This window comes from Mobula hypostoma, chromosome 10, assembly GCF_963921235.1.
Source record: "Mobula hypostoma chromosome 10, sMobHyp1.1, whole genome shotgun sequence".
In the NCBI taxonomy this organism is placed as follows: Eukaryota; Metazoa; Chordata; class Chondrichthyes; order Myliobatiformes; family Myliobatidae; genus Mobula; species Mobula hypostoma.
The window spans coordinates 1,932,378-1,955,077 of record NC_086106.1 but is presented as its reverse complement, the minus strand read 5'-3'; the positions used below and the strand labels follow the sequence as shown (position 1 = coordinate 1,955,077).

Genomic DNA, 22,700 nt, shown 5'->3' with positions numbered 1-22,700 from the left:
TGTCTCATTAATGTCTCAGCTGTGTCTCAGTCAAAGTCTATGATGGCTTATCAAACAAATACAAGGCATAATATCATTTCAGAAGCTCTGGCATAGGTGAGGCAAGAGAATTGTAATACATAAAATGCTGGAAATGAATAAATGGTTGATACTTTGGGCCAAGACTGGAAAGGAAGGGGTAAGATACCGGAGTAAAATAGTGGGCAGAGGGGAAGGAGGATTAGCTAGAAGGTGCTCGGAGAAGCCATTAGACCATAAGATATAGGAATAGAAGTAGGCCATTCGGCCCATCGAGTATGCTCTGACATTCAATTATGGCTGATCCAATTCTTCCAGTCATCCCAACTCCCATGCCTTCTGCCCATACCCTTTGGTACGCTGGCTAATCATAAAGGCATCAGTTAGTCTTGCGAGAGCATGGATTTGCACCTGGAAAGTCTTTACTCTCCAGGGCGCAGGCCTGGGCAAGGTTGTATGGAAGACCAGCAGTTGCCCATGCTGCAAGTCTCCCCTTTCCACACCACTGATGTTGTCCAAGGGAAGGGCATTAAGACCCATACAGCTTGGCACCAGTGTTGTCGCAGAGCAATGTGTGATTAAATGCCTTGCTCAAGGACACAACACGTTGCCTCGGCTGGGGCTCAAACTTACGACCTTCAAGTCACTAGTCCAATGCCTTAACCACTTGGCCACGTGCCCACCTGGCTAATCAAGAACCTATCTATCTCTGCCTTAACTGCACCCAATGACTTGGCCTCCACTGCTGCTCATGGCAACAAATTCTACAGAGATACCACCCTCTGACTTAAGTAATTTCTCCGCAGATGCACGGGGAAGTCAAAGGGCTGGTGAAGAAAGAATCTGATGGGAGAGTGAGCCAGGGGAAAGAGGGAAGAGGAAGGGCACTGGGTGGGGGGGGGGAGGTGATAGACAGATGAGGAGAAGAGTTAAGAGGTCAGTTTTCCTTCTCCTAGATCAGCTGTCAATCATAACTGACGGGTCCCATTTGCCCAAAGCAACCTTTGTTCCTTCTCCTGTCAGTAGAAACGGTTCTGCTGGACTTAGTAGCTAAGCCAAACGTGAAGGCCAGGAGTTGGACTTGGTTGGCAGAAGCTGTTTGAGATAGATGCCATTGGGAGTGCAAGCTTATATCCACTACTACCACCACCACCTTAATAATGCGTATGTTAGCTTCTTATTATTCAATGCTTTACCCATTTGTTTCCACCAAAGTGTAAAGTGTTCCTTCCCTCCTCTAGCCTGTAGCACCTGATCAGGGTCACGTGAAGCCATGGGAGCAGCCGGTGTGGATCACAGGTCCTGGTTATGCAACCACTGACACCAGGCAGACAATCTCCGAAGAGTATTGATAATGGCTGGGGTCACCTGTCTTGTAACAACACTGCCCAGAAGGCAATGGCAAACCACTTCTGTAGAAAAATAAATGGAGGAATGGATTGGACAAGAACTTTCTGCTGAGTGGCAAGAAACCAAGCTTAATTTCTAGAATTCCAGTGTACGCCTATTTGAGAGGCTGTTTCTTGATAGTATTTGTCTGAGTTGCGATGGATTTGTGCACATCTCCCCTTCCACCGGGTAATGAAGAGACAGGTGGGGAATGATAGGGAGTGAAGCTGACATCTTGATTCCGCAGATTAGCACTTAGTTACGAGAGGCAGTCCCTTGTTTAATTTACTGTTGATAAACAGGTTAAGTTATATAACTCTACAAACAGTCATAGAACTTTAATCATTTCCTTTTATCAAGCACTCTCAGCACCTGTCCCAATGAATTATGAATAGTTCATTGTTAAATTATTGAATAAATAATGAGATATTCCATTAGGTCTGAGGTTTCTGTTTAACCTACCTCTCAATGCAATACGATTCAATCTACAAGAGCCTGAGCACGGCAGTACATCTTCAACCAAATTATCATACATTTCAAAAGCTCTTGAATCTATATAAATGCAAAGTGCTGGAAGAACTCTATACTTCCAGCAGCATTATGTGTGTGTGTGAGTTATGTTGTATTTCCAGCATCTGCAGAACGTCTCGTGTTTATGAACCTATAATGATTTCAGACAAGGTGAGTGCACGTAATGGTTGTCTCAAGCTTTAACATACCCCAACTAGGTACGCAGAACATATCCAGTACAAATCCCCAGGAGCTGCATGGGCACTAACCACGAGAAATACATGAAATGTCACTTGAATATCTTAAAGAACTTAACTGTGGTAAGTATCTTAATACAGGCAGAGGCTGTAACCCTGATTCCACTCACTCCACCTCCCAGTCAGGCAATCACAGGAACACAGATTGCTGCTCCATCGATGTGCTGGGAAAGGAAAGTTGGCAACACGCGGTTTGAACATATGTACAGTGATCGTGCGTCCTCTCTGTGTGTGGGGAAAATGAAGAGCAGCTGTACCATCAGCAGCAACAGTGGGGTTCAAATGATCTGTCATCCAGTGCCCTTGGAAACAGACTCCAGACATTCATTAGCCTCAGAAGTAATGCCTGTTTTTTTTTAAATGACTATCCCCTTATTCTGTAACAACGTCCCCTTGTTCATGCCTCTCCCAGTAGTGCAAATATCTCAACATCTACCCTGTCAACATACACACAAAATGACAAGTTAAGGCCACCCTCAAGGTGGAGGAGCAACATCTTATATTCGACCTGAGGAGCCTCCAACCTGGTGGCATGAATATTGATAACTCCTTCTGGTAAAAATATTCCCCCCCCCACTTCTATTCCCCATTCTCACCTCTTACCTCTTCTCACTTGCCTATCACCTCCCCCTGTACCCCTCCTCCTTCCCTTTCTCCTATGGTCCACTCTCCTCCCCTATCAGATTCCTTCCTCTCCAGCCTTTTCCTACCCACCCGGCTTCACCTATCCTCTTTCCCCTCCCACCTTTTCATTCTGGGGTACCTTTCCAGTCCAGAAGGGTCTCAGCCCAATACGATGACTCTTCATTTTCATAGACGCTGCTTGACTCATTGAGTTCGTCCAGCATTTTGTGTGTAACGCTTGTGCAGGCTGTCTCGTGATTTAGGTTAACTTCTCACTGTGTAGACATTCTACTGGAAGATCTTAAGGAGTCCTTGTCATTTTCTTCCTCACTTTTGTCACTGTCCTTCGTAACCCTGCCCTAAGAAAATGACCCCAGTAATTAGTGTTTCTTCCCTGTGGGTAAATCATCATTGAATTTGGGAGCCTGTTTGAACGACTAAATCATAAAGCAATTCTGCAGATGCTGGTCATCCAAACTTCCCCGTCACCTATTAACTACCAACTTGTACTCATTCCCTAACTTCTACCTTATTTATTCTGGCTCCTTTCCTCCTTCCTTCCCAGTCCTGAGGAAGGCTCCTGGGCTGAAACGTTGACTGTTTATTCCTTTCCATAGATGCTGCCTGACCTGCTGAGTCCCTCCAGCATTTCAAAATTCAAAGTAAATCTTCAGACTACATACATGTTACCACATACAACCCTGAGATCCTTTTTTCCATACGGGCACACTCAGCAAATGCCCAGAATAGTAGCTATAACAGGATCAATGAAAGGTCAAGTAGAGCATAGAAGACAACAAACTGCAAATGCAAATATAAATAAATAGGAATAAATAACAAGAGCATGAAAAAATGATAGAGTCCTTAAAGTAAGATCATTGGTTGTAGGAACATCTCAATAAATGGATCTAATTATCCTCTTTTGTTCAAGAGCCTGGTGGTTGAGGGGTTGTAACTGTTCTTGAACCTGGTGGTGCAAGTGCTGAGACCCTTGTGCCTTTTACCTGATGGCAGCAGTGAGAAAAGAGCATGGCCCGGGTGGTGAGGATCTTTGATGATGGATGCTGCTTTTCTATGACACTGTTTCATATAGATGCGTTCAATGGTTGGGAGGGTTTTACCTGTGATATACTGGGCTGAATCCAGTACCTTTTGTGGGATTTTACGCTCAAAGGGATTGATGTTCCCGTACCAGTGATGCTGTCAGTTAAAACACTCTCCAATACACAGCTACAGAAGTTTGTCAGTTTTTAATGTGATGCCGAATCTCTGCAGACTAATGGAGTAGAGGCGTTGTTGTGCTTTCTAATTACATATAATGTACACGATGGCTCCAGGACAGGTCCTCTGAGATAGTAACACTCAGGAATTTAAAGTTACTGACCCTCTCCACCTCTGATCCTCCAGTGAGGACTGGCTCATGAACCTCTGGTTTCCCTCTCCTGAAGTCTACAATCAGTTCCTTGGGCTTGCTGACATTGAGTGAGAGGTTGTTGTTATGACACCACTCAGCCAAATTTTCAGTATCCCTCCTGAATGCTGATTCCTCACCACCTTTGATATGGCCCATATCAGTCGTGTCATTAGCAAACTTGAATATGGTGCTGGAGCTGCACTTAGCCACACAGTCATAAATACACCAATGACTTGGCCTCCACTGCCGCCCGTGGCAACAAATTCCATAGATTCACCATCCTCTGGCTAAAAAATATTTGTAAAGTGCGTAGAGCAGGAGGCTAAGCACCCAGCCCTGTGATGTACCTGTGCTGATGGAGATTGTGGGGATATTTTTGCCAACCCAAACTGACTGGGGTCTGCAAGTGAGGAAATCTACGATCCAGCTGTACAAGGAGGTACTGAGGCCCAGGTCTTGGAATTTACTGATTAGTTTTTGAGGAGATGATGGTATTAAATTCTGAGCTGTAATCAATAAAGAGCATCCTGATGTATACATCTTTGCTTTCTAGATGTTCCATGTTGCGTTAAGAGCCGATGAGATAGCATCTGCCATGGACATGTTGCTCCGCGAGGCAAACTAGAGCAGATCTAAGTCGCCACTCAGACAGGAGCTGATCGGCTTCATCACGAGCATCTCAAAGCACTTCATCACTGTGGATGTAAGTGCAACTGAGCGATAGTCATTGAGGCAGATCACCATGCTCTTGAAGTAGGTGGGTTCCACTCAGCTGAAGCGAGAGGTGAAGATATCTGTAAGCACACCAGCCAGCTGGTCAGCACAGGCCTTTTGTACTAGGCCAGCTACCCCATCCGGACTGGGTGCTTTCCTTGGATTCACTCTCCTGAAGGCAGCCCACACATCATCTTCGGCTACTGAGTCCAAAGGATCATTAGGAGATGTAGAGATTTGCAAAGGTTCCTCCATGTTCTGACAGTCAAAGTGAGTACTGAAGGCATTGAGTTCATCTGGAAGTGAAGCCCTACTGTTCCCCATGTCACTTGCTTTAACTTGGTGGGAAATTATAGCATTGAAACCCTGCCACAACTTCACCTGTGAGATGGCTTTCTGGGGATCATACTTGTAACTCTTCTTGCATTCCCGATCTCCAGATTTGAGTGCCTCTGATCTGGCCCTCAGCAAATTCCGGCTTTAATGATTCATCCAGGGCTTCTGATTGGGTCAAACCCTGAACGATTTCACAGGGACACACTCATCTACAGCAGTTTCAATGGTCCATTACAACCCAGGTGTATTCGTTCAGAACTCCAGATGAACAGTCCATTCCACTCACTCAAAGCAACCCCTGTAACCATTCCTCAGCTTCCCGCGACTGTCCTAATCTGAAGAGCCTTGTGCTTTAGGCCCAAGGATGTAGTAGGAGGACATGTTGTGTGCACTGAACAACTAAATGGCTCATTCTTGTTCCTCTGTTTCTGACTTGCACTAACGCTGGTGCATTTCATGTCACCATTCAGATAATTGCCAGCAATGACAACAGAGGCGTGTGTAAAACTTGAACCAACAACAGAGCAGGTGAGAGAATAAACTATTTACAAAGTAGTACAGCACTTCATAGTTTCCTGAAATGGTATTTTAATATCATAACTGAAACAAAAACCAAATGGCTAGTTATTTAAAAGATAATTCTCACTCATTTCACAAAAAGAGTAGAGCATGATCCAAACAAAAAACTTGAGAATCACGTGAAATTTTAAATAACATTTTTGCTGGAAATACATGCTGCCTGGCCTGTTGACTGGAGATTATTTCCAGCTTTTAACTTCAGAATGATCTTTAAACAAAAAACAAAAAAGAAGTTATTTTATATCCGAATGAACTCTATTTGCTGAAGTTGTCAACGAAGTGTTTCTGTGGCCATGGACCTGCTCCAGTGAATCGGAAGTGATATTTCATGATGTCCTTGGCTTGTTGGTATCTTTTCGCTCTCATCTGAAATGATTATGCAAAACCAGGCTATTATTTCACATATAGAGATGTGGATAATATTCACATTTTTATATCTGAAATTAGCTAAATGATTGCAGGCATAATTCAACTGCAAACTGCAGGATCAGGTCGGCTTAGACATTACAAAGAATTGGTTTGAGAATTTGCAAATTTCAAGTCGTTTGCAAGTTTATTATTATTCTTTCTTTCTTTCTGTATTTACATAGTTAACTACTGCACTCCGGTTAAATGCACAAGTTGGTGCAGTCTTTCATTGATTCTGTTATGGTTATTATTCTACGGATGGATTGAGTCTGTCTGCAAGACAATGAATCTCAGGATTGTATATGGTGACATGAGGACTAGAACACAAAAGCAAGGATGTAATGTTGAGGCTTTATAAGGCACAGGTGAAACCTCATGGACAATTGTGAGCATATTTGGGTCCCTTATCTAAGGAAGGACGTGCTGACATTGGAGAGGGTTCAAAAGAGGCTCACAAAAATGATTCCAGGATTGAAAGGCTTATATGAGTAGTCTTTGATGGCTCAGGACCCGTACTCACTGGAATTCAGATTAATGTGGGATGGCGTCACTGAAACCTATCGAATGTTGAAAGGCCTTGATAGAGTGGATGTGGAGAGGATGTTTCCTATGGTGGGGGTGTCTAAGACCAGAGGACACAGCCTCAGAATAAAGCAGCATCCTTTTAGAATGGAGATAAGGAGGAATTTCTTTAGCTAGAGACTGGTGAATCTGTGGAATTCATTGCCACAGACAGCTGTGGAGGCCAGGTCAGAATCCGGTTTAACATTACCGGCATATGCCATGAAATTTGTTAATCGGCAGAAGCATTCATCACAAATACAGAATAAATAAATCAATTACAGTAAGAATATATGTATATTAAATAGTTCAATGAAAAATTTTGCAAAAACAGAAAAAAGTGAGGTAGTCCATTCAGGAATCAGATGGCAGAGGGGAAAAAGCTGGTCCTGAATCGCTGAGTGTGTGCCTTCAGGCTTCTGTATCTCCTTCCTGACAGCAAGGAAGAGAAGATCTGTTCTGGGACCCTTACTCTTCGTGATTTTTATAAATGACCTGGATGAGGGACTGGAGGGATGAGTTAGTAAGTTTGCTGATGACACAAAGGTTGGAGGTGTTGTGGATAGTGTGGAGGGCTGTCAGAGGTTACAGCGGGGCATTGACAGGATGCAAAACTGGGCTGAGAAGTGGCATATGGAGTTCAACCCAGATAAGTGTGAGGTGGTTCATTTTGGTAGGTCAAATACGATGGCAGAATATAGTATTAATGGTAAGACTCTTGGCAGTGTGGAGGATCAGAGAGATCTTGGGGTCTGAGTCCATAGGACGCTCGAAGCTGCTGCGCAGGTTGACTCTGTGGTTAACAAGGCATATGGTGTATTGGCCTTCATTAATCGTGAAATTGAATTTAGGAGCCAAGAGGTAATGTTGCAGCTATATAGGACCCTGGTCAGACCCCACTTGGAGTACTGTGCTCAGTTCTGGTTGCCTCACTACAGGAAGGATGTAAACCCATAGAAAGAGTGCAGAGGTGATTTACAAGGATGTTGCCTGGATTGGGGAGCATGCCTTATGAGAATAGGTTGAGTGAACTCGGCCTTTTCTCCTTGGAGCGACAGAGGATGAGAGGTGACTTGATAGAGGTGTATAAGATGATGAGAGGCATTGATCGTGTGGATAGTCAGAGGCTTTTTCCCACAAGAGGACACAAGTTTAAGGTGCTGGGGAGTAGGTACAGAGGACATGTCAGGGGTAAGTTTTTTTACGCAGACAGTGGAGAGTGCATGGAATGGGCTGCCAGCAATGGTGGTGGAGGCGGATATGATAGGGTCTTTTAAGAGAATTTTGGATAGGTACAGGGAGCTTAGTAAAATAGAGGGCTATGGGTAGGCCTAGTAATTTCTAAGGTAGGGACATGTTCGGCACAACTTTGTGGGCCGAAGAGCCTGTATTGTGCTGTAGGTTTTCCATGTTTCTAAGAGAGCATGTCCTGGGTGGATGAGGGTATATTCAGTGGGTATATTTAAGCAAGAGGATGATAAATTCTTGATTAAGTCAGGGCATGAAGGGACAAGGGGAGAAGGCAGCAGATTGGGGTTGAGAGGAGAATGGATCAGCCAAGACAAAATGGCGGAACAGACTTGATAGGCCAAATGGCCTAACCCTGCTCCTATAACTTATGGTTTTATATATGTACTTTGATAATAAATTTACCTAAAACTACAGAACTCCTGGGAAGTTAATTGATTCGATCAGTAAATTTGCAGATCAATGATTCAAAGACACCGTTGGCTGTTGCAGGTGCCAAGAACTCAGTCCATTTACCAATGCAGACAATGGCATGGAATCTGGCCACCCATTTGTATTTGTCAATAGTCTCTGACTGCAAGTTTCAAAACTATACTCAGGAAATGTTCTCTGCACAGCTGAGGCAAGGGGAGTAGTCACATGTGGGAGATTTGAGAAAAATGAAGCTTTAACAGAAAGGAAATTGACTTTTCACACAAATGGGAGGCTGGTGCAGAATATGAGTTGAACTTGGTGCAGTTTTGGTTACTGAATTACCCTGCCAAGCTGAACTGGAAATTAATCAGAAATCCTGAGGAAGATTTTTGTAAATTAATTGCTGCAAAAAGGTGATTACCTCAAAGACTCCTGTTCTTCCTGTCACTGTAGATACAAGAAATTAAAATGTTGTGGTCATGTTGTGTTCAAACAGAACTTTCCTACAGATAGCTCGATCTTATGGAGACCCATGGCTGAGTTTAGAAAAGGTTATATCACTTTGGGAAAAATCTCAAAACATTTAAAATCTTATTCTTGTAGCCACATAAAAAATATTGATAAAACTCTGGTTAAACCACATCTGGGGTATTGCATACAGTTCTGGTCGCTCCACTATAGGCAGGATGTCAAGACTTTGGAGAGGGTGCAGGTTTACCAGGATGCTGTCTGGATTAGAAGGCATATGCTATCAGAACAGACTGGATTAACTCGGGTTGTCTTGTCTGGAGTGGCAGAGGCTGAGGAGAGATCTGATAGTGGTTTATAAGATTATGGGAAGCATAGACAGAAAGTATCACTTTCCCAGGATTGAATTGTCTAATACCAGAGGGCATGCATGTAAGACAAAGGAGATGTGAGGGGCAAGGTTTTTTCCCCCACTCAGGAGAGTGGTGGGTGCCTGGAATGCACTGCCTGGGGTGCTGGTACAGACAAATATATTAGAGACTTCTAAGGGGCGTTTAGATAGGTCACATAAATGTGAGGATATGCACACTGTGTGGGCACAAGGGGAGTTAGTTGGCCATTTGATTAATAATTTAATTGGTTCAGCACAGCACTGTGGGCTGAAGGGCCTGTTCCTCGCTGCACTCTTCTATGTTCCACTTAATGATGAGAGATATCTACAGCAATGGGCTGCCGGGGGTAGTGGAAGGAAGCTGTTACAATAGTGGTGTTTAAAAGGCTTTTAGACAAGACACGTGAATGGAGGGACATACATCACGTGCGGGCAGAAGCAATTTAATTTAATTTGGCATCATGTTCGGCACAGACGTTGTGACCCAAAGGACCTGATCCTCTACCTTACTGTTCTAAACAACCGATTACAGCCCGGGCCGGCACTGATCCAAGCTGCAGGAATAGCCAAAGACAACACTTCCATGGAGTACTTGCAACTTTCATAGTTTGGCCATTGCTAGGGCAGATTCGAGGTGAGGTGAGCGAAGGCAATGCAGGGGCATGGGCCTGCGAGCAAGGAAAGACCCGAGGTTTGATCAATTTAGGTGCCGGGATCTGGAAAGATTGGCGGGGCCTGGGCTTGACAGCATATCGAAGCGGCAAGGCCCAGGTTCATGAGCTGATGTACGTGCCGGGCCAGACTGAATAGGTCAGGGTGTCAGGGCCGAAGGAGAGGGCCCTGCTCCTCGAGGTTTACTCGTCTCCGCACTGAACTGATGCTGTGGTCTGAGATGAATGGGCTCCTGAACTGGCAACAGTGGTGACTGGCTGCCTGGCTGCGGGCTCACTTCTCTGAACTTCAGGAATAAATCTTATTTGCTTACTTTTATTGTTTGCACAATTCCTTTCGTGCACACTGGGTGTTTGATGGTCATTTTTTTTAATAGGCTCTATTGGAATTCTTTGCTTTGTGGCTGCCTGCAAGGAGATGAAGCTCAAGGTTGTATACGTTGATAATGAAAGTACTCTGAACTTTGAGCGTGGTGTCGGGAATGCACAGGCCAGTCAGGTGTGCCAATTCCAAAAATTTCCCCAATACAGATGTCAACATATTGCACCGAGATACAACACTGGGCGGCACGGGAGGTCGTTCCTGCCTGTGGCCATCGAACATGCAGCTCCTCCTGTGGAGGGTCAGACACCCTGAGCCAATAGACCGGTCCTGGACTTATTTTCCATCTGGCATAATTTGCATTTTGTTGTTTGATTGTTTGTGGTTTTCGTATTGCTAGATTTATGCTCTATTCTTGGTTGGTGCGGCTGTAACGAAAACCAATTTCCCTTGGGATCAATAAAGTATATCTATCTATCTAACACTGAAGGCTGGAAGATATCCTATCCCCAAATCAATAAAGAAAAATTTGATGACATTTTAAGGATAAAATTTGTCACTGAATAAATTAGCAGACAAATCATTATAAATTTTAACAATACTGTATTGGGCAAGGTTGTCAGAAATGAGTAATTTTGGTGTATGGTGTATACTTTGGTGTATTACTTTATTCAATGAAAATGCTGAAGTTAGATATAACTCAAATCCTAACTTGTTACTAGATAAGTGGAACAAAATGCTTGCTTTTACGGCTTAAGTGACAAAGAAGGAAAAACACATTCCTTTGAATTTTCTAGGTTCTGTAACTTTTTAAAAACTCAAACCTTTGCTGACATCACTGCCTGAGCAACGTGCTTGAAATGGCTGAAGTAACAATCTCAAACTCGAGTTTTAAAGCAAAGACAGTAGGTTGCAGGATCTTTGTCAAGGTGGGAAACACGACCTTGCAGACAGATTAAATGGCGTATTGATATTCTTAAGAGCAAACTTCTCTTTCAGTTCTAGGCTTACAAAGAGAGGAAACAGTAAATCAGAAAGAGTAGTTTAAGGAATCTCACGCTTTGTTTTTGGAAGCCTAGAGCCTAAAATGACTTTACTACAGATTCACTCTGCGTGGTGTGGTTGGCCTGAAAGGGCCTGTTCCACGCTGTATCTCTAAATAATTATAAAAATAGAATACACAATAAAAATTAATCAAAGATTTTCCAGACTAGTAGGATGTGTGTTGAACTTGTAAAGTTGCAGGAAATATTACTCTGCATTGAGATAATTTGGGCTCAATGACTTCAGATTTTTTTTCATTTCTAATTCCTTCACTTTTGATAATATTAGCTAATTACCTTTGGTTTAAACAAATAAATGTACAATATCTTAACCATTTTACGTCAACACACAGACTGATTTACCTTGGCTTCGTGATATGTTGACCATTTCAGGAGCTCCAATCTCTCCATTTCTCTTGCTAAATGTTGAAAGGAACAGAACATGGCAGCCTTGCATAAACGACTGGCAGTGTTGATTCCATTCTTAAAGGGGGAACTAAAATAGCAAGGTTAAAAAGAAATAATTAAAGTCAAACTCACCCAGTAATTAGTGAAACATACCCTAAATTTCAACATAATCAAAGTATTCTTCTGAACCTTGCATCATATTTTTGCCACTTTCTTGAAAACGAAGTTATTAAAAGTGTAACATATTTATTATTTCAGTAATATTTGAGTTATGTTGTAAACATATTCTTTGAATAAGCATTTTTTGTTGTTTACATAATGCAATGCTGGTTATATGTAAAAGTAAGTGAATGGCATACGTCATCATGCCATCACATCATATGTAACTGCCTTGCTAAAATAAAAAATGAATCTAAGAATGAACACAAGTTATTCTTGACTCTGTGTTTCCTTTCAATTAGTTTTATGTTTTGGAGGTACAAACATCACAAAACGTAACACACAAGATACCAACTGTCCTGATGAAGGGTTTCGGCCAGAAAGTTGACTCTTTATTCCTCTCCATAGATGCTGCCTGACCTGCCGAGTCTTCCTACATTTCGTATGTGTTAAATTTCCAGCATCTGCAGAATCTTTTGTGTATAAATTCATTAAAATATGCTTTCCAGATATACACTAATTACAGATGAGTTCTTTAAATTTCAGCAGTTCTCCACTGTATGAACTTTTCTTTCTTTTCAAATCTTATTATTATCCAAAACTTACAAGAGTACATCGAAGTAAGCAACACTTACAATGTCTCAAGAAAAAAAAATTATTTTAAAGATTGAAAAAATTTTGGTGATTAAAAGAGGGAAAAAACTCTAAGCAAGAGAAAGTGAGAAAAAAAAACCTATTAGGTGTTCAACCCCGGAGCCATGCGTCATACAAAAAGCTTCTAAAAATAAACAGCAAACTGCCAGCAAGAAAAAAAAAGTACCAAAAATTTACAATTAGATCGTGGAGGAAATCTATCAATTAACTCAAATGATAATAATGAGCAAATGTACCCCATCTTTTCTCAAAATCAAATATAGGTTCAAAGGTTCAACTCCTAATATTCTCCAAACTAAGACATAGCATCACTTGAGAGAACCATTGTGACAAAGTGGGAGCCGGTGTATCCTTCCACTTCAACAAAATGGCCCTCCTAGCTATCAACGTAACAAATGCAATAACACGTTGGTCAGACAAAGAGATACCGCGGATATTTTGAGGAATTATTCCAAAAAGTACAGTTAATTTATTAGGTTGTAAATTAATTTAAAGTGCTTTAGAAATTGTCAAAAAAACTGACTTCCGGAACTGTTCTAGTATAGAACAAGACCAAAACGTGTCACAGTTTTACATCTATCACAGTAACTATCAACATTAGGGAATATTTTAGACAATCTCTCCTTCGTCAACTGGTAACGATGTACAATTTTAAATTGAATCAGTGAATGACTAGCACAGATCGAAGAAGAGTTAACCAGCTTCAGAATCTACGTCCAATGCTCCGTCATAAAAGTCAAATTAAGTTCCTTTTCCCAATCTTGTTTAATCTTAAATAAAGGACACTTATCCCATTGTAATAGTAGATTATAAATTCTTCCAGTGGAACCCTTTATCAAAGGGTTCATATTCATAATAGATCTAAGAGGTCAGCATCCAATATGTAAGGAAAATTACTTAAATATTTTTGAAGAAATGTCTAACTTGAAGGTATTGTAAAAAGTGTATGAAAGAGAATATTTACCAACTAATTGTTCAAAAGACATCAGTCTATTGTCTTTAAATAAATCCAAAAAAGAATTAATACCTTTATTTTTCCAAAGCAAAAAAATTGGATCAAAGAAGGCTTAAAAAAGTAATTTAGATAAGTTAAACCACAAAGTTTATATTTTTTAAGATTAAAAAAATTGCGGAACTGGAGCCAAGTATAAACTTTTCAAAATGATTGCGCAGATGGCCTTACAAGAAGTCATCTTAATACTGCATCATGTTTAATTACTGTGAAATCCAGTGAATGTCACACCTCCGTACTAAAGTTTTATACCATTCTTCCATGTACGTAAGTATCAAACAGTGAAAAAGGCCATTCAGCCCATTGACTGTGCTAACCATGAAGCTTCCATGGACACCAATTGTAAATTCCATTTCAATTCAACCCACATTTTATCAACAGCGTCCAGATTCACTCAGTTACCTGCATACTAGGGACAAATTTGCCAACTAACCCACATACCTATGGGATACAGGAGGAAATTGGAGCAGATGAGGGAAACTTCACAGTGATAGGGGGTGTCTGCCAACTCCATACAGATGGCACTGGGGGTCAGTGTTGAACGTGGATCACTGGTGCTGTGAGTCAGTGGCTCCACAAGAAGCATCACATTATTCATCCCTTTTCTCTTGAGTTAACGTACTGGGAGTTCTTTAAGTTTGTCATACCTGGGGGTGGTAGTGGGGACAAGCTCCCACCCTGTATTAAGTGCTCCCAATGGCATGAGTTCAAATAACCTCCGACAACCTGTAGTCCAGTTCCTGGTCTTCACGTGTGGTTTAGCTACTAAGCCCCGTGGAACCATTTCTACTGACAGGAGAAGGGGCAAAAGTGGGCAACTGGCACCTTAAAACCAGTCGCTTCAGGCAGATGGGGCTTGTCAGCCGTGGTGGCAGTTCATCTCGGAGAAGGAAACCTCTGATTTCAAACCTCCGCTGGCTTGTGGTTATACCCACTCATGGGAAGGCTTCGGGAGTGAACCCTGAGGAGAAATCCGGTTCTGGAGTCCCTGACGCAGTTCTACATTGAGTTCAGTGCTGACTGGCAATTCCAGGGATGCCGCTGGCACCAAGTACCGAACTCTGCCGTCCCTTTGGATTCATCAGCTGCGTGTAGAGGGGGAGCTTGCTGCAGGGGCAACAGCTGACTCTTCATAACGTACTGCCTCAGCTTGTGTATCAGACAGCTGGAATGCTTGACCCCAACCCACAAATGGCTTCAAAGTGTATTGAGAATTAAGTCATTATCACAAGTTATGCCTTAAACTAAGATTTATTGGTATATGGTTTATTTTATTCAACCTAATGTATTTTTATTTGGAGATACAGCATGGAACAGATCCTTCCAGCTCAGTGAGCGGCACTGCCCAGGAACCCAGCTATTTAACCCTATTGTAATCACAGGACAATTTACAAGACCAATTAACCTACTGACCGGTATGTCTTTGGAGTGTAGGAGGAAACAGCAGCACCTGGTGATGACAGAAGGTACAAACTCCTTACAGAGGGCACCAGAACTGAACTCCAGCACCCCAAGCTGTAGCAGTGTGGCACGAACCATTACATTACTGTGGCACCTTTCCATATTATCATTAAGAGAGGTGAACTGGGAATAAATGGGTCAACTCTTCAACCATCTGTTCCCAGTTTACCTGCCTTAGTAATAATAATATGGGAGGGACACCGGGACGTCCATTTTCCAGATTAGATTACCTTTATGAGTCTCGTGCAGAGTGAAATGTGTTATTTGCATCAGTAGTCACCCCAGTCTACAGGCAGCACAGTAGCAAACACTGTCACAGTGCTGGCGACCCGGGTTCAATTCCCGCTGCCAGCTGTAAAGAGACTGTACCCCTGACTGTGTGAAGTTTCCTCCAGGTGCTCTGGTTTCCTCCATTATTCCAAAGATGGGTTGATTGGTCATTTGTGTGTAATTGTGAGGTGTGGGCTTGTTGTGCCAGAAGAGCCTGTAGATAAAGTCTGAGAACGCACTTTGATCAGCCTGCCTGTGTCGTTATACATTAAAGCACCAACATAACATGCCCACAACCTAGTCATAGTCATACTTTTTTGATCCTGGGGAAAATTGGTTAAACCTAACCCATAACGTCTTTGGAATGTAGGAGGAAACCCACGTAGTCATGGGGAAGACTACAAGCTCCTTACAAACGGCAGGGGGAAACAGCTCAGGTCGCTGGCGCTGTAAAGCTTTACGCTAGCCGCTATGTTACCGTGCTATCCCAATATCACAAAGTGTGCAATTTCTAGTAGTAGTTTTATTAAAAGTGTCTTTACCTTCTAACTTCTAATTGACATCTAAAGGTAACTGACAATCCACATTAATACCATGTGAAAACCATGTATAGAATGGTATTTATAAAAGTGTGCACATCCCAACATAACCTAACAATTAAAACAATACCCAGCAACAGACACAAAATGCTGGAGGAACTCAGCAGGTCAGGCAGCATCCATGAAAATGAATAAACTGTTGACATTTTGGGCCAAGACCCTTCTTCAGGTCTGGAAAGGAATAAAAGAGTAAGGGGTGGGGAAGGAGGGCTAGCTGGAAGGTGACAGGTGAAGCAAGGTGGGTGGGAAAGAGCAGGGATGTGATGCTGGGGCTTTATGAGGCACTGGTGAAGCCTCACCTTGAGTAATGTGAACAGTTTTGGGCTCCTCGTCTAAGAAAAGATGTGCTGGCATTGGAGAGGGTTCGGAGGAGGTTCGCATGCATGATTCTGGGAATGAAAGGGTTATCAACTGAGGAACACTTGATGGCTCTGGGTCTGTACCCGCTAAAATTTAGAAGGATAAGGGAAGATCTCATTGAAACCTTTTAAATATTGAAAGGCCAAGACAGAGCAGATGTGGAAGGATGTTTCCCACGGTGGGGAGTTGAGGAGAAGAGAGCACAGCCTCAGGATTGAGGGGCATCCATTCAAAACAGAGATGCAAAGAAATTTCTTGAACCAGAGGGTAGTGAATTTGTGGAATCTGTTATCACAGGCGGATGTACAGGCTAGGTCGCTGGGTGTATTTAAGGTGGAGATTGATTAGGTTCTTGACTGGCCATGGCATCAAAGGATATGGGGTGAAGGCCGGGGAGTGGGGCTGATGAGGGGAAAAAAGAATCAGCATGGTGGAGCAGACTCTATGGGCCAAACGGCCTAACTCTGCTCCTGTGTCTTCGGAAAAGGTAAAGGGCCGGAGAGGAGAGCGGATCATAGGAGAAAGGGAAGAAGGAAGGGCACCAGTGGGAGATGATGGGCAGGTGAGAAGGAGAGGTAAGAGGCCATAGTGGGGAACAGAAGTGAAGGGAAGGGAAGGAGAAAGGAAAAAAAGAGAGAAAAAAATAAATGACTGGAAGCTCAAATCGGTGCACGTTATCAGGTTGGAGGTTCCCAGATGGAATATGAGGAGTTGCTCCTCCAGTCTGAGAGTGGCCTCATTGTGGCAGAAGAGGCCATGGATCCTCATGTCAGAACAGGAATGGAGATAGGAATTAAAATGTTTGGCCACTGGGAAGTTCCATTTTTGGCAGATGAAGCAGAGGTACTCGATACAGTTTACTTTTATGTATTTACTTCAGGTTGAAGACAACTCTTATGGCTGAGGACTTACTATTCTGTGATTTTTCCTGTTGCTCCGTCCACTATTTCCACAGTCTTATCCCCCTGACACCAGTTAATGCTCAGCTCTTTGTGAAGTGGGTTAACTTCCTCTGCTCCTTCCTCAATACAGTGGAAGAAATGTACCTGCTGAGCTGCGAATGGGGCAGGGAGTTTCTCGTTCAAAGACTCGTCCACACGTTGATTGACTGCTTTTCTGATGGCATGCAATGCATGTAACTGGTCAGCTGCATTGAAAATACAGAAAAGTATTCATGTTCAATTGGCAAAGTTCTTTGTTTTTTCTAGCAGTACAGTGTGGAGTAGGCCGCTCTGTCTCTTGGCACCACACCACCCAACAACCCTGATCAACCCTAATCACAGGACAATTTACAATGAGCAGTTAACCTACCCGGTATGTCCTTGGACTGTGGGAGGAAACCAGAGCACGCGGGGAAACCCACACATTCCATGCAGAGGACGTACAGAGACTCCTTACAGAAGGGTGCCAGAATTGAGTTCTGAACTCCAGAAAGCCCCAAGCTGCAACAGCATTGTGCCAGCTGCGACACTTGTTGATCTGCCTCTCTACCAGAGGACTTTAGGTTCAGACCCAGGGAATAATTTTCAAACACAATTTACTTAAAATTACGCACTGTTTATTAGCAAGCTTGCGTCGCTCAGTTGACAAAACAGAGTCCCAGCTCATAGAGCCCGGTAAAGTCCGCTATCAAGCGAGCCCCGAGTACTGTCTGGGGCTGCTTGTTAAACATTCGTTATCACATACGTACTCTGATAAGGGTACACAGAGCAGCTTTCTCATGCAAAAAACACTCCTTTGTCCTTACATTATTCTCACAGTTAGCAGATTAGTTATAGAAACATAGAATAGTACAGCACAGTACAGGCCCTTCAGCCCACAATATTGTGCCGACCCTCAAACCCTGCCTCCCATATAACCCCTCACCTTAAATTCCTCCATATACCTGTCTAGTAGTCTCTTAAACTTCACCAGTGTATCTGCCTCCACCACTGACTCAGGCAGTGCATTCTACACACCAACCACTCTCTGAGTAAAAAACCTTCCTCTAATATCCCCCTTGAACTCCCCACCCCTTACCTTAAAGCCATGTCCTCTTGTATTGAGCAGTGGTGCTTGGGGAAGAGGCGCTGGCTATCCACTCCATCTATTCCTCTTATTATCTTGTACACCTCTATCATGTCTCCTCTCATCCTCCTTCTTTCCAAAGAGTTCCCTTAATCTCTGATCATAATGCATACTCTCCAAACCAGGCAGCATCCTGGTAAATCTCCTCTGTACCCTTTCCAATGCTTCCACATCCTTCCTATAGTGAGGCGACCAGAACTGGACATAGTACTCCAAGTGTGGCCTAACCAGAATTTTATACAGCTGCATCATTACATCGCGACTCTTAAACTCTATCCCTCGACTTATGAAAGCTAACAGCCAATAAGCTTCCTTAACTACCCGATCCACCTGTGAGGCAACTTTCAGGGATCTGTGGACATGTACCCCCAGATCCCTCTGCTCCTCCACACTACCAAGTATCCTGCCATTTACTTTGTACTCTGCCTTGGAGTTTGTCCTTCCAAAGTGTACCACCTCACACTTCTCCGGGTTGAAATCCATCTGCCACTTCTCAGTCCACTTCTGCATCCTATCAATGTTTTGCTGCAATCTTCGACAATCCTCTACAGTATCTATAACACCACTAACCTTTGTGTCGTCTGCAAACTTGCCAACCCACCCTTCTATCCCAACATCCAGGTCGTTAATAAAAATCACTAGAAGTACAGGTCCCAGAACAGATCCTTGTGGGACACCCCTAGTCACAATCCTCCAATCCAAATGTACTCCCTCCACCACCACCCTCTGCCTTCTGCAGGCAAGCCAATTCTGAATCCACCTGGCCAAACTTCCCTGGATCCCATGCCTTCTGACTTTCTGAATAAGCCTACCATGTGGAACCTTGTCAAATGCCTTACTAAAATCCATATAGATCACATCCACTGCACTACCTTCATCTATATGCCTGGTACCTCCTCAAAGAACTCTATCAGGCTTGTTAGACACGATCTGCCCTTCACAAAGCCATGCTGACTGTCCCTAATAAGACTATGATTCTCTAAATGCCCATAAATCCTATCTCTAAGAATCTTTTCCAACAGCTTTCCCACCACAGATGTAAGGCTCACTGGTCTATAATTACCCAGACTATCCCTACTACCTTTTTAGAACAAGGGGACAACATTCACCTCCCTCCAATCCTCCGGTACCATTCCCGTGGACAACGAGGACATAAACATCCTAGCCATAGGCTCAACAATCTCTTCCCTCACCTCGTGGAGCAGCCTGGGGAATATTCCATCAGGCCCCGGGGACTTATCCATCCTAATATATTTTAACAACTCCAACACCTCCTCTCCCTTAATATCAACATGTTCCAGAACATCAACCTCACTCACATTGTCCTCACCTTCATCAAGTTCCCTCTCATTGATGAATACAGAAGAGAAGTATTCATTGAGGACCTTGCTCACTTCCACAGCCTCCAGGCACATCTTCCCACCTTTATCTCTAATCGGTCCTACCTTCACTCCTGTCATCCTTTTGTTCTTCACATAATTGAAGAATGCCTTGGGGTTTTCCTTTGCCCCACTCATCAAGGCCTTCTCACGCCCCCTTCTTGCTTTTCTCAGCCCCTTCTTTAGCTCCTTTCTTGCTTCCCTATATTCCTCAATAGACCCATCTGATCCTTGCTTCCTAAACCTCATGTATGCTGTCTTCTTCCACCTGACTAGATTTTCCACCTCACTCGTCACCCATGGTTCCTTCACCCCACCATGCTTTATCTTCCTCACCAGGACAAATTTATCCCTAACATCCTGCAAGAGATCTCTAAACATCGACCACATGTCCATAGTACATTTCCCTGCAAAAACATCATCCCAATTCACACCCGCAAGTTCTAGCCTTATAGTCTCATAATTTGCCCTTCCCCAATTAAAAATTTTCCTGTCCTCTCTGATTCTATCCTTTTCCATGATCATGCTAAAGGCCAGGGAGCGGTGGTCACTGTCTCCCAGATGCTCACCCACTGAGAGATCTGTGACCTGACGTGGTTCGTTACCTAGTACTAGATCTAGTATGGCATTCCCCCTAGTCGGCCTGCCCACATACTGTGACAGGAATCCATTCTGGACACACGTAACAAACTCTACCCCATCCAAACCCTTGGAACTAGTCAGGTGCCAATCAATATTAGGGAAGTTAAAGTCACCCATGATAACAACCCTGTTATTTTTGCACCTTTCCAAAATCTGCCTCCCAATCTGCTCCTCTGTATCTCTGCTGCTACCAGAGGGCCTATAGAATACTCCCAATAGAGTAACTGCTCCCTTCCTGTTCCTGACTTCCACCCATACTGACTCAAAAGAGGATCCTGCTACATTACCCACTCTTTCTGTAGCTGTAATAGTATCCCTGACCAGTAATGCCACCCCTCCTCCCCTTTTGTCGCCCTCTCTATCCCTTTTAAAGCACTGAAATCCAGGAATATTGAGAATCCATTCCTGCCCTGGTGCCAGCCAAGTCTCTGTAATGGCCACTACATCATAATTCCATGTATGTATCCAAGCTCTCAGTTCATCACCTTTGTTCCTGATGCTTCTTGCATTGAGGTACACACATTTCAGCCCTTCTACCTTACTGTCTTTACACCGTTTATTCTGCTTCTCTTTCCTCAAAGCCTCTCTACATGTTAGATCTGGCTTTACTCCATGCACTTCTTTCACTGCTCTATCGCTCCGGGTCCCATCCCCCTTGAAAATTAGTTTAAACCCTCCCGAACCATGCTAGCAAACCTACCTGCAAGGATATTGCTCCCCCTCGAGTTCAGGTGCAACCCATCCAATCTGTACAGGTCCCACCTTCTCCAGAAGAGATCCCAATGGCCCAAAAATCTAAAACCCTGCTCCGTTCACCAACTCCTCAGCCTCGTATTCAACTGCCACCTCCTCCAATTCTTACCATTACTGTCATGTAGCACTGGCAGCAATCCTGAGAACACCACCCTTGAGGTCCTGTTCTTCAGCCTTCTGCCTAGTTCCCGAAACTCACACTTCAGAACCTCATCCCTCTTCCTGCCTATGTCGTTGGTCCCAACATGTATCACGACTTCTGGATTGTTTTCCCTCTCGTACCAGGATGTCTTGCACCCAGTCAGAGACATCCGGGACCCTGGCACCCGGGAGGCAACAAACCATGCGGGTGTCCTTCTCATGTCCACAAAATCTCCTGTCTGCTCCCCTGACTATAGAGTCTGCAATGACAACAGCTCTCCTTTTCTCCGTCCCACGCCTTCTGCACCACCGGGTCAGACTCAGTGCTGGAGGCCCTGCCACCGTGGCTCACACCTGGTTGGTGCAACATTATTAGCCAAGCTGCAAATAAAGTCAGTTAGGTTTTAGCCCTTTTAATTCTGCATATAATTCCTCATGCTAACCGCAGCACCCACAGTTTCCTTTCTTAATCTGGTATTCATTCACTTCCATGCTGGTGTTTGATTTAGAAAATGCATTTGCAACTAGGATTTGCCCTTGAAGTAATCTGGCTGCACAGGGACTTAGTTGATGCCAGACTAACAGATTGTGAAAATTTACTGGATTAGTACATCAACACATTTTTATTTTGAGATGTTACATAACAATAAATACGAGGAAGTCTGCTGTTGCTGGAAATCCAAAGCAACACACACAAAATGCTGGAGGAACTCAGCAGGTCAGGCAACAACTATAGAAAAGAATAAACAGTTCTGGGCCGAAACCCCTCTTCAGGACTGAAGAATTCTAACAATATGTTTTCTAGTGAGTCAGGTGAGTGAGTAGGGAGCATGGGAAGTGGGAAGAGATTTATAAAGAATGAGATAATAGATTATCCAAGTTTTACTGTTTTTGGTCTTTCAGATAGTCTTCGATAAATTACCCTATTAAACAGAATTAGAAATAAATAGGCTGAAGATGAACTAACAGACAGAAATGTACAGATCAGTTGTGGGTTACAGGGCATGACTAATGGAGGATTGCACGGATTTGTGCTGGGCCCCAATTCTTCACTCTCTATCAATGATTTAGATTAGGGGAAATTGTTTTTAAATGAGCTGACGATCCAAGGTCCGGTGACAGTGTCATTTGTATGGAGAATGCACACAGAGGTGGGGGGTGGAAAGCTGCCACTCAGAGAGAATGGGTGAGGGCATAGCAGATGAAATGCTATCTGGATACAAGTAAAATCATCCACTTTGATTGGAAAAAACAGAATCCTTTTTGTTCTTAAATGGTGAGGGATTGAAAGATATTTGTGACGAGAGGTACTTGGATTTTCTTGCACAAAAATCATTGAAAGCTGTCATATAGGTATAACAGGTAAGAGGTTTTGAATACTGAACTAAAATTACAATAAATTAGATCTTGGGTGAGTTTGCACTTGGA

General features: G+C 43.3%; 1 protein-coding gene across 4 annotated transcripts in view; it reads right to left on the bottom strand.

Annotated features, from left to right (window-relative positions):
• Nucleotides 1-5,843: 5,843 nt before the first annotated feature.
• Nucleotides 5,844-22,700, bottom strand: part of LOC134353213 (adenosine deaminase domain-containing protein 1-like) — an 84,396-nt gene continuing 67,539 nt past the window's right edge. For all 4 annotated transcript variants that reach the window (XM_063061231.1, XM_063061234.1, XM_063061233.1 and 1 more), the window contains 3 exons: nt 17,203-17,437; nt 11,731-11,863; nt 5,844-6,207 (listed from right to left, as the gene is read on the bottom strand). In XM_063061231.1, the coding sequence (XP_062917301.1) occupies nt 6,097-6,207; nt 11,731-11,863; nt 17,203-17,437 (479 nt within the window). In that variant the 3' untranslated portion in view covers nt 5,844-6,096. The remainder of the gene's footprint in view (nt 6,208-11,730; nt 11,864-17,202; nt 17,438-22,700) is intronic.